At 43.5% G+C, this 16,762-nt stretch overlaps 1 protein-coding gene across 1 annotated transcript in view; it reads right to left on the bottom strand.

Annotated features, from left to right (window-relative positions):
• Positions 1–16,762, bottom strand: part of LOC141265765 (chloride channel protein D-like) — a 345,172-nt gene that overhangs the window by 162,907 nt on the left and 165,503 nt on the right. Inside the window, exon 13 of the mRNA XM_073679279.1 lies at positions 8,179–8,350. Coding sequence (XP_073535380.1) covers positions 8,179–8,350 — 172 coding nt within the window. The remainder of the gene's footprint in view (positions 1–8,178; positions 8,351–16,762) is intronic.

Below are 16,762 nucleotides of genomic sequence, written 5' to 3'. Positions count from 1 at the left end.
GAGCTCTGGAGGAGCTCTGCTCAGGAGGAGTGGAGAAAGGAGTCGGGCCTAGTCTGAAAGGCCCAGGAAGACAGAGAGGATGGGAGAAGAGGGAAGGCTCCAGAGAGACAGAGGGGATCCCAGGGGCAAGGGGAGTGCAGGAAGCCACCCGTGCGCTCAAATCTACACAGACGTGGAGGGATCAGGCCGCAGAGGGGACCGGCCCCTAAACTAGTGGAGAAGAATCGGGCTCAGCTAGATAACCGGAGGCTACTGTACTTTCAAGGTGCAGCTGCCCACTTAACGCAATTACATCACCGAAAAGGTGGCCGCATAGCATTCAGAGGACTGCATGTCGCCCGACAAGATCTGAGGCTACTGGCTTGGGACACTGATTGTGAGGCGCAGGGCAGGAGGGTGAGAGCCAGCGCAGGAAGACGACAGAGGAAGGCACATAGAACGGGGTCCCGTTTTAGTATTCCTGAGATACTTGAGAGATTGCTGAACCCCTTTCTTGGTGAACGCAGGATGACGTGGGAGGTTACACAGGCGCTGGTAACCTGGAGTCTGAACAACTGTGAGTAAACCTTCAAGACTGCACACCACTGTGTCCTAGAATTATTGCTGCGCCATCACCAGCCCTGCACTACTCAGCACCAGCAACATCTTCCTCATAACATCACTCTTTCCTGCCCTGGAGCTTAGCTCTGCCTGTGGAGAGCTGAACCAACTCTACTGCATCACCATCAGCTCCAGAGGATCTGAACCGCAGCGGCGGCTCCATATAGCTGCATACCACAGGTGGCATCACGAACATTATCTATAAAAGCTTAATTCCCCCATTACTTTATTCCCCTTTTATTGACCGCCCTGGGTCACGGACCGGGTCACTGCCACTGTGACATCCCCAGCACCGACCGGCCCGGCTACCGAGTACCCCACGGCCCAGGGGGCGCGTCAACTTGGCGTCATGAACAGGATTCGAAGCCCGGTATAACAGGGTCCTGTTCCACAAAGACTGTGTATAACTGTATAAACTGCAGCCATTACTGTAGCACATGCGGAGTTAATGATATGTGGGGTGTCCCATCTTGGGCGGAGGGGGAAGATTGTTGACTCCCCCTGCAGAGGTCTGTGTGATCCCATCTATCCATCTGCTGCACCCTGTGCTGTGTAATCCATCCACTTTTTATTATTATTATTACTAATAATGTCTTATTATTATTATTACTATTATTATTATCCTTTCAAACCAAAACTATGTGACACAGATGCCTTACCATTAAACTATAGGTTCATTATTTGATCATTTACGTAGTGATATATAATAATAATTACATAGCAAAAGTAAATTGTGAGTTTGCAGCCAGTTATTGGGTGGATGGAAAGAAAAATTTACAATAAAGAAATTTTATCATTAGACCCCTTTAAGAAATTATGCAAATGTACAGTCACTTGGAAATATATATGTAGTAAATTAGTGGCTCCCAATTTACTTTGGCTATGTAATTTACCATGCAAATAGACAGCGTGTCTGAAACTCTTAACATGTCAGGGTCACAATCAGAATGTCGGATATTAAAAGTAAAACACCACTGTAGTTTGTGTGCTAAATAGGCATAATTAAAGAAAATAATATTCCTATTGGGATTTGAACCCTGACACTGTAGTTTCAGAGACTGATGCCTTACCATTCAGCTACCCAGTCAAGTGATAGTAACTGCCAACTTTTCTTGTCTTATGAGATCAACCATGAAAATACTCAGGGTGACTAAAAGTCATTGTGATTCTGGTTCTGATGTTTGAAGAAAGTCACACATCAGACTCACACATCATAATCAAACATCATTTGAATTTGGCTTGCTTGCAGTCTGTGCATAAGTCCCAATAAGTTTCAGATAGGTTTGCACTCAAAAGCAAAAAGCCAAATAGAACTCCTAGGTTTCATCAACTGAGTTTAGCTCAGTGGTTAGTACACTGGCTTCTGGACACTGATGGTTCAAGTCCCATCAGCAAACAGTGACTTTTTTTTATTATTATTACAGTTGTAAAAATCACTTGTCAGGATCACTTGTCAGACAGGGTATTTAGCCCCAAACTAACATCATTCTGATGTTTGATTTTAATATCTGATCATGTCCTAAAACGGACAACGTAAACTAGTACTATTATGGAGGCTCTGCTGCCTACATTCGTATAGTTAACTGAGACTAACTATGGGAGACATGGTAGGGTAGATAGATTTGCCCAGAACAGCTTTCAGTGTCAAAAGATCTTATTTTGAGTTGCACCTATTTGTTCTCACCTCCAGTGGACTGTGAATTAGCTCCTATATTCCTGCACATGTGTATGTACTGTGTTCACATTGCACTTACTCGTGTTGTACTATAATCAAATACCATGAATAATTGTGTTTTGATATAGTTCTGTATGATTTGGAAAATGGTCCTTCAACACCACATACAAACTGCATCTATCAAATGTAATAAATAGCCTACTATTTTGTTTCACACTATGCCTTTCACATTGTTTACATTGCTTCTTTCCAAATGAAAGATTATAAATTAAAAGCCAAGAATAACTACATTTTTGGACCCAGTTAGCAAATATGGATAATATGTATGCACTAGACATCCTTTTAAGAGATGTTTGCCACATTTAAATCCAATGTCCCATAACACAATCTTCTAAATTCCAGCCAAAAAGTAACACATGTTTTCTCTGGGGCTGTCATTTATTATGGAGTTGGAACTGAGCAATAGCGTGAATGGCAAAATGCAAGTAATAATCTGACTACTAGGAATTAAACCGGGTAATGCATCCAGTAATGTATCTACCTGAAGCTGCGTTTTTAGTTTTCAACCCGACTGGGCCTGCACAACGTCCTGATTCTTTGAAACAGTTTACTGCAAGTATCAATGTTTTAAAACATATAACCTGATCTTTATATAGACATAACAAGTACACGAATTAAAGGGGCTATCTAGGACTATATAAGTTGACTATGGGCCTAAGTACAAACCAGATAGTTGCTAACTATCTGCCTGTTATGCCCAGCGCCGATTCTCTGCCAGCACAAAGTGGTCACAGACTGCTCCTACTGGTGATTTAGTGACTTCCGCTGACGTCACGACACTAAACTAGCGGCTTCTCTTTCACTCTGCTCTGTTGACGGGGCATGACATAAATCGCAATCTGCCTTTAGCTCAGGGTGATAATAGTCACTAAAGCTTGTGTGCAGGGGCATAACTATACTAGGTGCAGGGTTGCAATCACACCTGGGTCCAGGAGCTCAAGGGACCCAAACTGTCCCTTTGGCCCATATTAGAAGACCAATATTACTACAAACCCATGATAGATAGGGGCTCATGAGATTCAAATTACGCCACTGATGGTATGTATCAGTAGAAACGCTGGAAAGGATGCCTGCTTCTCAAGATCAGGGCAGGATCACATTTCATGTAGTAGGCATTTGTGCTGTAGTTCTGATCTTGTAATACACAGTATTTCTATGCTGTATGCATAGGCGGATTATAATGAGGGCAATCTGGGCTACCGCCCAGGGCCTCGGGTCTCCAGGGGGCTCTGGGGTGTCTATGGCCAGTTTGCCCTCATTATATGTGCAGCGCCGCGGCACATACTGGCAGACAGTGGCGGGGGGGGCACCGGACCGCTCCCCCAGCAGCGGCGCACGGACGCTGCTTCTTCTCCGGCTGGGCCAGCACTGCAGCTGTTAACTTCCCTGTGCTGGCCCGGCCGCGTCACTGCTAGGAGACACGGCCCTGTGCGCGGCCGTGTCTCCTAACTGTGACGTCACGCAGTGCGCGCCCGGCCTGCAGTGCTGCACTGGAAAGGAGCAGGAAGACTGGAGCCGAGCCGGGGGATGGTGAGTCTGTGTGTGTCTGTGTGTGTCTGTGTGTGTCTGTGTGTGTCTGTGTGAGAGAGTGTGTGTGAGAGAGTGTGTATGTGAGAGAGTGTGTATGTGAGAGAGTGTGTATGTGTGAGAGTGAGTGTGTGTATGTGTGATTGAGTGTGTGTGTGTGTGTGTGTGTGTGTGTGTGTGTGTGTGTGTGTGTGTGTGTGTGTGTGCAGGCAGATATCATTGTGTGATGTCTGTTTATATGTATTTTTGTGTTTCAAATGTGTTTATGCGTGTATGTATATGTCTGTATATGTTTGTGTGTGCGTGACTGCGTGCGGCCTCCCGCTGTGTATAGATGGCGCCGTGTGGCCTCCCGCTGTGTATAGATGGCGCCGTGTGGCCTCCCGCTGTGTATAGATGGCGCCATGCGGCCTCCCGCTGTGTATAGATGGCGCCGTGCGGCCTCCTGCTGTGCATAGATGGCGCCGTGTGGCCTCCTGCTGTGTATAGATGGCGCCGTGCGGCCTCCTGCTGTGTATAGATGGCGCCGTGCGGCCTCTCGCTGTGTATAGATGGCTACGTGCGGCCTCCCTCTGTGTATAGATGGCTACATGTGGCCTCCTGCTGTGTGTAGATCGCGCCGTGCGACCTCCCGCTGTGTATAGATGGCTACAGGAGGCCTCCCTCTGTATATAGATGGCTACGTGCGGCCTCCCACTGTGTATAGAAGGCACCGTGCGGCCTCCTGCTGTGCATAGATGGCTACGTGCGGCTTCCTGCTGTGTATAGATGGCACCGTGCGGCCTAGTGCTGTGTATAGCTGGCTAGATGCGGCCTCCTGCTGTGTATAGCTGGCTATATGCGGCCTCCTGTTGTGTATAGATGGCTATATGCGGCCTCCCGCTGTGTATAGATGGCTACGTGCGGCCTCCCGCTCTGTATAGATGGCTACGTGCGGCCTCCCACTGTGTATAGATGGCGCTGTGCGGCCTCCCGCCGTGTATAGATGGCTACGTGCGGCCTCCTGCTGTGTATAGATGGCTACATGTGCTCCATATTGATTCATACAATTAATGTAAGGCTATGTGCCCATGATGCAGAAATGCTCCGGATTTTTTTTTGAGCGTTTCTGCATCTCCCTGGCAGAAAAAACGCATGCGGATTGTACATGCGGATTGTACATGTGTTTTTCCTGCCAGGGACATGCGGATGTGAAGTGTTCTTCACTTGCATTTCTGCATGCGGGTTGACAAGCGCTTACCAAGCTATTTTAGCATCACTTGGAAAGTGCTTGACGACTTGGTCACACTATATAAATCCATGCAAACAGCATGGATTTATATAGTGTGACCGTAAAAGAATGGTAAAAAATAAAAAAATATATACTTACCTTCTGATGGCCTGCCGACGTCGGCTGTCGCGTGACCCGTCACATGACTAAATGACGTCACGGCAGGTCCTTTTCAGACCATCGCGAGCTGCCGGCAAGCCAGGACACATCGGATAAAGACACCGGGGGCCATCAGAAGGTAAGTATAATATTTATTTTTTATTTTATTCTTTTTTTACAGGTTCTATGGTACCCGGGAGAGTCTCCTGTTCTCCACACCCGGGTACCATTCGCACATTGAAACGCATAGATTCTGCATGTACAGATGCAGTGATGCGTAATCCATGAGTTCCAATGCAAGTCAATGGCGGCCAAAACGCCGCGCTTCCACAAAATAATTGGTAATGCTGCGGATTTTTCCGCAATGATAATCTGCAGCGGAAATTTCCGCAGCATGTGCACAGCACATGCGGATTATCATTGGGGAACATGGCAGACCTTCTACTAAGCGTTTTTTAAGTGTTTCTGCAGCGGAATTGCTGCTGCGGAAATGCTTAAAAAACGCATAGTGGGCACACAGCCTAAAAAAAAAATATTATAATTAATATTGTGCCAAATTAATTTCACATGAACTATCACATGATCTATCACAGGGGATCATGTGACATGTGATACATCAGGTGTGTGTGTGTGGGGGGGGGGGCATGCCTTCTAAACTGCCCAGGGCCCTTGCTACTCTTAATCCACCCCTGGCTGTAGGCAGAGGTCCCCAACTTTTCTGACCTTGAGAGCCACATTCAGCTTTGAGTGAGGGTCGCTAGCCACATTTATGTGTAAGGGAGAGTCGCGTGCCACATCCAGCTCCCGCCCACTCACAGTAGCGACATACAGAGCCCCCATTACTGGTATAATGACAGGCAAAGCTTTTCCACAGAGAACACATTGAGACAGTACACCAACAATACCTCCATTCAGTATTCTCGTATCAATCACTCCTGCCACACTGTTGCATCCAGCTTCAAGCACCTCCTCTGACAGGTAGTATCATCAGCTTACCATACTTAAAGGGGTTGTCCAGTACTTTAGATTACCCCCCAATGTATCCCCCGGGGCCCCTAAGGATTTTTGCAATTAGCTTACGTTGCACATACTGCCCGTGAGCGGCACTATCACTGGCCGCTCACAGGAATCATGTGACCCCTGGCTGCAGCCGGCTCTGACATCCGCTGATGTCACGACAAGTGCTGGCAGCAGCCGGGGGTCTTTGTCTTCCGTGTTCCAGGTGGATGCCAGGCTGTGGGCGGGGTTATTTCCCGGCATCCACTGCGCACTCTGCCTCTCCCCATTCATTGGGAAAGCACGCGGGGACCCCAGCACTGAGTCACGCCTGACCATGAGCCCAGGTGACCAGCAACCAATGGGCTCCTTCCTACGCTCAGGAACTAACCCCTATCTGCCCCTACAGCACTGGGTGTTCCACCCCCCTCCCCACTCCAGACAGGGACATAGTCGGTCGTGCATGCACTTCTGTCTAGTGGGAGCACCGTTGAGCTGTCCCTCGGAAATGGGGTGTGTGTGCTGTATGCAGCTAACTGAGCCCTGGTCCATACTCCATCCTTACCTGGGAGTGGAATACCACACCTCTGGCAGAGGTGCAATACCCCTGTAGCGGCCGAACCCTCGGGGCGCTACACAATGACAGGCTAATAGTTTGCTGTACTGTTCTCATCCATGTAGGGCAGGCAGTTATTGACTTTGTATGGTGGTCTTTAAAGAGGTTGTCCAGGCATATAATATTGATGACCTATCCTTAAACTAGATTATTGAAACCCAACACCCCCACTGTTATTAGAGTGCTTTCACTGTGTCTGAGTGTCCCTCTCTAGTAGGTGTATATGCCCAAAAATGATGCACGCCAGAGCACACATTCACTCTGCCGGCACCATTATAAACTATGACCCCACTGGCGTATACGTCCGAATCCTGTTTTGCGGGGAGGGTGGTTCACATGCAAACTATGATGGGACCCACAAAATTAGAGAAAAGCGCAATGTGAAAGCACCCTTAGATATAAACAGAGCAATTTCTTTATAGGTCTGAAGGTCTTGGCAGTGGCTTTTCATTGTTTACATCCAGCGGCTTGGGATGATAACAACTGATCAATGGAGGTGAAGAGTTATGGATTCCTATCAATCTCACATTAATGACCTATCCCAAGTGTAGGTCATCAAAATCATATGCCCAGACAGGCCCTTTAAATTCTGTGCATTTATTTCAGGATATCATTTTGCGTTCATTTAGCATGATTCTATTGATTTTATTATGGTGCTAGGTAGAGTTGGTGCAAATTTATTCGCATAATCCATACCATCTATGGCCTCTGGAAGGGAGAGGAAGAACCACCTCTGGCTGTATCCATGGTTCTTCTTTTGATTCGCTAACTTAGCGTCACATCACATGTGTGTTAAGCCGCAACAATGACGTCATGCCAGGCTGCTGATCAAAAGAAGAGCTGTGGATGCCGCCAGATAGTTCTCACACTCCCGCCAACTTTAGTGCTAGGTATATCATGGCTATATGAATATTAAATCCAATACTACTTCCACTCATTGGAGTGCCTCTATAGGAGGCATGAAATTATTTACTGCTAATGCGATGTTATGACTGAAGCAGGAATTACAGCCTCCAGGTGTCAGCCACAGAAGGCAAGGCTGCAGAAACAGCCAAGCGTAGTAAAGCTATGGGGTTTTTGTAACTCCCATAAAAGTGTATGGGAGTATTGGCAATACCATAGTTCACTCTGCTATGCTTGAAGGTGGTTATTCCTGTCAGCTACAGACGGCTAAGATGGGAATAACTCTTTAATATAGCTTTAAATCAGGGCTTCATTTTATATTTTATATTAATACATTTTATGTTCACAAAGATTACGTGTTTAGTTTCAACTACCTGACAGTATCATATAGTTTATAATAAATTTATTTAGCAAAGTCCATTTGTCACTTACCATAATAACAGTTAGGGATATGGTCAGTCTGGAAACACCGCTGAAATAAGCAGCTGAACCTATTGCCGCAAACAAACCAGGGTCAATCCATCTCCCATACTTATCAGTTCGGACTCCAAACAAGTACACCATAATTATCCCAACAATCCTGCCGACCAATGCCCCAGTGTACCTGCAAAAGAGGAATTGTGACATGAGATACCGAGCACATCAATTATATATTTAAATATATGGATCAATGGATAGATAAACCTTTGTACTACATATGCAAATATATATATACATGCATATATATATATATTTTTATATATATATATATATATATATATACATACACACACTTGAAACCAGACTTACATACACTATATAAAAAGACACATATACATGTTTTTCTCAATATCTGACATGAAATCAGAATAAACCGTTTTAGGTCAATTAGGATTACCATAATTTTTAGTATTTGCCAAATGCCAAAATAATGAGAGAGAGAGAATGTTTTAATGCATTTTTATTACTTAGTGCAAAGTCAAAAGTTTACATACACTAAGATTACTATGCTTTTAAACAATTCTGGACTGCCCATATGATGATGTCATGTGTTTGGAAGCTTCTGATAGTTTTTTTTGGCAACATCCGAGTTAATTAGAGACACATCTGTGGATGTATTTTAATGCACATCTGAAACACACTGCTTCTTTTTGTAGCATCATGGGAAAGTCTAAAGAAATCAGCCAAGATATCAGGAAGAGAATTGTGGAGTTGCACAAGTCTGGCTCATCCTTGGGTACAATTTCAAGATACCTGAAGGTGCCTCGTTCATCTGCACAAACAATTATATGCAAGTACAAACAAGATGGAATGTCCAGCCATCATACCGCTCAGGAAGTAGATGGGTTCTGTGTCCCAGAGATGAATGTGCTTTGGTCCGATATATGCATATCAACCCAAGGACAAAAACGAAAGACCTTGTGAAGATGATGGCGGAAGCTGGTAAGATTGTGTCAATATCCATAGTGAAATGAGTACAGTATCAACATGTGCTGAAAGACCACTCTGTCAGGAATAAGCCATTGCTCCAAACGAAGCATAAAAAAGCCTCATTAATGTTTGCAAATTCACACAGGAACAAAGACCTTAATTTTTGGAGACATATCCTGTGGTCTGATGAAACTAAATTGAACTTTTGGGCATAATGACCATCATTACATTTGGAGGAAAAAGGGAGAAGCTTGGAAGCCTAAAAACACCATCCCAACTGTGAAACACGGAGGTGGCAGCATTATGTTGTGGGTTTGTGATGCTGCAGTAAGGACTGATGCACTTCACAAAATAGATGGCATCTTGAGAAAAGAAGATTATGTGGCAATACTGAAGAAACTTCTCAAGACATCAGCCAGGAAGTTAAAGCTTGGGCAGAAATGGGACTTCCAAATGGACAATGACCCGAAGCATACTGCCAAAATGGTAACTAAGTGGCTTAAGGATAACAAAGTCAACGTTTTGGAGTGGCCATCACAAAGCCTTGATCTCAACCCTATTGAAAAATTCTGGGCAAAGCTGAAAAGGCAGGTGCGAGCAAGGCAACCTACAAACCTGGATCAGTTACATCGGTTTTGCCAGGAGGAATGGGCCCAAATTCTGACAAACTATTTTGAGAAACTTCTGGTTTCAACTGTATATACAGTGGGGAAAATAAGTATTTGATACACTGCCGATTTTACAAGTTTTCCCATCTACAAAGAATGGAGAGGTCTGTAATTTTAAGGCTATGTTTACACATTGCTTTTTTTCAGCGTGTTTTTGATGCGCTTTTCTATGCAAATTTTCAGCTGCATTTTACAGAACAAGTAAAGACTGAGAATCCAGAAATCTCATGCATACACCTTGGCTTTTGTTTGATCATTATTTTGTGCTTTGCATGTTGTTTTGCACAATAGAGCATGTCACTTATTTCAACATTTTTTATGCATTTTTTCAGTGTTTTTCACCCATTGAAAATAATGGGTGGTGAAAAAACGCTGAAAAAAACACCTAGTGTGAACATAGCTATCAGGTTTTGCATGCATTTTTAGTGAAAAAAAAAAGTACAGCTGTATGTGAAACTTATTTTTTTTAGTGATTTTACCATCTTGTCTTGGTCACCTGAGATGGCAGTGTTTGGATTAGGACAATTTAATTAAATTAGTTATGTGTGACCGTGTAAACATTGGCTGAGCAAGGTGTGAGATTGAACAATACCTGTGGTCCATGGAGGTGTGACATTGAACAATGCCTGAGCAATTCAATGGCAGACAATGGTGTGAAAATAAATAGTGTCCTACAAACTCAATGCACTGCCAGTGTCTTAGAAAAACAATTCCTGAACAGGTCCCACTGCTCACAAAAGCACATGTCTAGGCCGGTTTTAAGTTCACCAGTGACCATCTGGATGATCCAGAGGAGGCATGGGAGAAGATCATGTGGTCAGATGACACCAAAATATAACTTTTTGGTATCAACTCCACTTGCCGTGTTTGGAGGAAGAAGAAGGATGAGTACAACCCCAAGAACACCATCCCAACCGTGAAGCATGGTGGAGGAAGCATCATACTTTGGGGTGCTTTTTACAGAATGACTGCACCGTATTGAAGGGAGGATGGGTGGGGTTATGTAGTATCACAAGATTTTGGCCAACAACCTCTTTCCCTCAGTAAGAAAATTGTAGATGGGTCGTGCCTGGGTCTTGGAGCATGACAATGACCCAAAACACACAGTCAGGGCAACTAAGGAGTGGCTCTATAAGAAGCATTTCAAGGTCCTGGAGTGGCCTAGCCAGTCTCCAGACCTGAACCGAATAGAAAATATTTGGAGGAAGCTGAAACTTAATGTCGCCCAGCGTCAGCCCCGAAAGGCTGAAAGATCTGGAGAAGATCTGTATGGAGGAGTGGGGCAAAATCCCTGCTGCAGTGTGTGCAAACTTGGTCAAGAACTACAGGAAATGTCTGACCTCAGTAATTGCAAACAAAGGTTTATGTACCAAATATTAAGTTCTGTTTTTCTATTGTATCAAATACTTATTTCATGCAATAAAATGCAAATTGGTTATGTAAAAATTATGTAAAAATGAACTGTACCTACGATAAAAATCACACACACACATACACTCATCACAAATAAACAGTTACAAAATAAATTATCCACCCCCTAATAACATTTCTTAGCAGAATTTACTTACTCTCTGCTGTTTTCTATAAACCAATTAAACAAAAAGAATTTAAACAGCTCAGCACAACTAATATAACAAGTTCTTTCTTCACATCGAACACAAAATGCCACTTTTAATGATTAGTGCAGTCTCACAATAATTCAACCCCTTCATTACAAGCATCCTTATTACTTATTATAGCATCTTTGGCTGTTATGACCTGCAGCAAATAGAATGAATTGCCAAACACCAGCTTCTGGCAGCATTCCTGAGGAATCTGAGCCATTCCTCATAAGTCAGTTCACTAGGGTTGTCAAGTTCACAGTGTTGTTAAGACAGTGGTCCAAAAAGTTAAGCGAAGAGATTGTTATCTTGCAAAAACAAGGAAAAGGTTCCAAAAGCTGTCAGAGGCATTGAATGTTCATGGAGAACTACATTTGGAAGCAGAGTTTACAAGATCAAAGTTACAGGAACTCTGGCTACACCACCTGAATGTGACAGAAAGAGGAAGATAACACCGGCTGCTACCAGATTCCTGAGAAGACAAGTGGTACAATCCCTTGAGTGACTGCAAGACAGAAAGCAAAATTCATTGGCTTCAGGTATGGGAGCTTTCAGGTTGCACATTAAGGCACATACTAAATGATGAAGGTCTTAATGTCTGAACTCCAAGATTTACACCTGTACTGATCCAGGGGCACATGGAAAGTTGAATCCAATGTGCTCAAAATAAAATAAATAAGCCACAGAAGTTTTTAGATTCTGTTATGTGGACCGAAGAAACAAAACTAGAAGTTTTTGGATCCATAGATCAGTGATATGTCTCAAACAGGAAGAATGAGCCATATGCTAAAAAGGACACCCTGTCTACAGTAAAGCATGGCGGTGGCTTGGTGATGCTGTGGGGCTTCTTTGCTTTCTCTTGCTCTGATCACACGGTCTTGATTGAATATTAAAGGGAAATAATCTAACTTCTAACACAAAAAAAACCTTTTTTCCATAAAAGATAATCTTTAATAATCACAACTGGACACATACACCATGAATAAAGTGCCCATAAAAAAGTGACTTAGCGCAGGTAATTATATAGATATTGACCAATCATGGTCATTACCCCCACACCTCCCCCCATCAGAGGCGATAGAAGGAATTTTTTTGCTACTGAATGTATAGTATACAGGTGTGAGGTTAAAGAAAAACCTTTTATGCAGCAAATCACTTGTCTTAAAAACAGCAGGAAGATGTAGACAGGGCATATACACTCATGTCTAAAGCTCCCCAAACTACATCAATAAATAAATAAATGACACAAAACACATGTCAAGCGTGCAACCTGCAAGAGAAGCCTAAAATCATGACAACATGTCCTATTTTCGATATAGTGTCCCTGTGGTTCTCAATACTGATCAATCCACAGTAAGATAACATAACATATAAAAGACCAAAGTAGGACTTATCTTGCAAAAGTATTAGGTTGCCCCAAGTACTCCTCAACGCGTTTCCCCGTTGATAAGTGGTTCAATAGGAGAAGAGCCAGTCATCCTGCAAAGAGCTGTATTACTTCATCATATCCCGTTCAATATAAAGGCTCACCATGCCATATCAAGATAGTATTACTTCCCTAAGTTAGGGTCAAATCTTATTTGTTAGCCAGTGTAGTCTTCTGTCTCTTATTCCCACTGCGCCTGTGTTAATCAGAACTCAGTCACTAGAGGTATCCCAGTGCCTACTGCGCATGTTTGCTCCTCCTGCCGGAGCCCTAAAGTTGTTGCCTCCCATCAAACAAAAGGCTGGCGTAGTCTCCCACCTCTAAAACAATCTGCGCCTGCGTTGTCTGTGCTCTCACCATTGAAGGTGTATATCACGCATGTCTGCCCCTTCTGCCGGGATCTAGGGTCTGCTGCCCGCAGTGGTGCTCACGTCGCTATAGCGCATGCGTCGGAACACTCCTCAGACATCACATACATCCAGCGCTCAACCTGATCAGCAGCGCAGGTCTTACTTATCACTGCCCACGTGCAGCTCTAGGTATTGAGATCCATTCCTAACACTCACTTGTATGTATGTATCATTTTGTTTATTGAATAGAGGGACCCTCTCAGATATACAGTAACCATTGGTCATCCCTCTACTCATACCAGAGGATATAAAAGAATACATATCAATATCCCCAGCAACAACGCATACAGTAACAAGAGGGGGGAGATTCTATTATCCACATCCGGCATATTCCCTTCTTTTTATATATAGGGAAGCTCGGTAACATAAAAATACCTTCTTAATATATTGCTGCCTACCTTTTTCCAATATCTATTGGTATATTTGATAACGAGACAGTTTAAATGGAGTGTTACCCTTTAATGCATGAATCATTTTGTCCCTAGTCAGGGGAACAAAAAATATGGCCTCAAATTATTGGGGAATGTCCTATGTGTCCTATGTATAAAGATAGTCTGATATCCAATTTCTGATATTTGATAAACATAAATTAATCATTAAACCAGTACAGGTCGATATTTATGGGTTAAAGAATCAGATAAAGCAGCAAAAATTCTGCTGCTCGTTGACTCCAATAGGTGCAAGAGTATCCAATCTGAATATCCATTGGCACTCCTTCTGAAGGAGTAGCCTATCCCAATCTCCCCCACGTGGATTTTTCCTTATCACTTCTACTACACAGAATGACAGAGATTTAGGGTCATTGAGATGATATTCCCTAGTGTGTCAGGCTAGGGGTGTATCTCTCTTGTGTCTTATGTCCCCCAGATGTTCCCCTATTCATCTCCGCAACTCTCTCTTGGTCTTACCAATGTAGCTGCAGGGACACGAACAGGTGGCCATATACACTACCCCCCTCAGACTTGCAATTCGCAAAGTCTCTCATATAGAAAACTTTATTTCTCAAAGCTCCCACAAAGCTTTTACAAGTTCTAATCCATAGACAGAACTTGCAATTGCCACATTTGTAGGTACCGCATATTTTTCGATCCAACCATGTTCCTTGATGGGTTGGTTGCTTGTACATACTGTGGACGAGCCTGTCACTGATTGAACGTCCCTTTCTATATGTAATTCTTGGGTATGGGGGCACATATCCCTTAAGATCTGGGTCTGCCATTAGAATTCCCCAGTGTCTTTTTATGATGTTATATACTTCATTTGATTTGTTGTCAAATGCGCCTATAATTCTCATTGGCCCATTTTCATCCTCCCTATTCTTCGGGTTTAACAGAACATGTCTGTTCTGACTTTCTGCATATGAGAAGGCACTATCCAGTACCTTCTCTGGGTAGCCCCTCTCTTTAAATCTGGCTCTTAGGTCCCGGGCCTGCATCACAAAGTCTTTGTTATCTGAGCTATTGCGTCTTATGTGTAGAAATTGCCCCTTGGGGATACCTCGCTTAAGGGGGTCTGGATGATGGCTTTCCCATCTGAGGAGACTGTTGGCAGCAGTTGGTTTCCTAAAGGTCTGAGTGGTGATGAACCCCTCCTGATTCCTACCAATGGTTATATCCAAAACAGTGATCTCATGTCTCTGATGTGAATTTCATGCCTATTTCGTTAACATTAAGGCATTTCATAAAACCATCAAATTCCTCCATGGATCCAGACCAAAAAATCAGCACGTCATCAATAAAACGTGTCCACAAGAGGATATACGGAAACCACCAATTGTCCTCCTGCAGCACAACAGTTTCCTCCCACCAGCCCAGGAAGAGGTTAGCATATGATGGGTCACAGGGATTTCCCATCGCTGTCCCCCTGAGCTGGTGGTAGGTCCTCCCATTAAATACAAAATATTTGTGGGTGAGAATGAAAGACAGGAGATCAAAGACAAATTCATTGTGGGTTTTCATCTGAGTGGATCTTGCACTCAGGGAGTGTTGCACCCCTTTTATTCCTGCCCAATGGGGGATGTTACTGTAGCGCGACTCAATGTCTATGGACGCCAATAGAACACTGTCATCAATATTTATGCCCTCAAGTTTTTTCAAGAGGTCAGAGGTGTCCTTTATATGTGAGGGGAGAGAGGTCACAAACGGATTTAAAATCTTATCTATATAAATCCCTAGATTCTGTCCTATAGATCCCACCCCCGATACAATGGGTCGATCCTTGAAGGGGGTCAACCCCTTATGTACATTGGGTAGGGCATAAAAGGTAGATACCACAGGGTGATTTGGCAACAAAAATTCGAATTCATCTTTTGATATTATCCTATTTTCAAGATTCTCTATCAATAGGGATTTAAATGTATCTAGATATCGTGTAGTTGGATCGAATTCCAATATCTCATAGGTCTCTATATCTTTTAAAATAGATTGGCACATAGATAAATAAAGGAGGTGGTCAAGAATGACTAGATTCCCCCCTTTATCAGACGGCTTTATAATTAAATACTCATTCGTCTCCAATCTATTTAGAGCTTTATAGTCCAGGGTTGGCTTTATAGTCCAGAGGTTTTTTTAATTTAGAGAGTTCCTCCTCTATCACTCTTAAAAAGATATCAACAGTATCGAGATCCCCCTTAGGTGGTCTTCTAGTGCTCTTATTCTTGAGCTCAGTAAACAGTCCTATACCCCGTATTTGCTCATTTTCTTTCAAGAGACCTGCCAACGTCTCCACCGCTCCTAGCTCATTCTCTGAAATCCCCAACTTATGACATTGTTCCCTTTTTTGTTGCACAAAGTACTTATGCCACTTTAATTTGCATCTGAATAGATGCATATCTTTTACCCATACAAGGAATTGAAGGGGGTGGTGGGGACAAAGTTAAGGCCCTTCTGTAGGACCCTAGTTTCCTCATTTGACAAACTATAGGTAGTCAGGTTAATGATCTGACTCCTATTTAGTTGGTCCTGTTTCTCAATTGATATCCTCCCGGGGTTCTTTGTTCCAAAAAAGACCCCGATGTGGAGGAGGATGATGGTGCCGGGTCTGGGTTTACTGTGGCATCCATTGTTGGGATGGCCTGTCTCAAAGATGCCAATGGTGTCACACTCATTTGTTTCCCCATATCCCTGTACTGACCCTGTCGCATGTTTCCTCCTCCTCATCCCCGCCATCTATTCCTTGTGGGTCAACCTCTTTCTCCACCTCTATATCTCCACCTATTTCTAGGGTCCGTACCCTCACGATCTGAGCTCTCTGCCTCAGAAGATGAAATGTCAGTGTTATTCACAGAGGAGATTGATACAAAATTATACGCCCTGTTATCCTTAAATTCATTCAAGTCTCTGAGGAATTGATTATGTTTCCTCTCCTTTATGATGGCTTGAAAGCTCTCTACAGATGACTGGAGTAGCGTTTTCCTTTTACCAAAGTCGGGGTCCCCTTTTACCTTTAAAGTTCTATCTATAAGTTCATTCTGGTGGACTCTCGTGTGTTCAAAGTTCCTTT

This window comes from Phyllobates terribilis, unplaced genomic scaffold, assembly GCF_046119375.1.
Source record: "Phyllobates terribilis strain yellow unplaced genomic scaffold, ASM4611937v1 Scaffold_4__5_contigs__length_816908805, whole genome shotgun sequence".
In the NCBI taxonomy this organism is placed as follows: domain Eukaryota; kingdom Metazoa; phylum Chordata; class Amphibia; order Anura; family Dendrobatidae; genus Phyllobates; species Phyllobates terribilis.
This window is presented reverse-complemented; position numbering and strand designations above follow the sequence as displayed.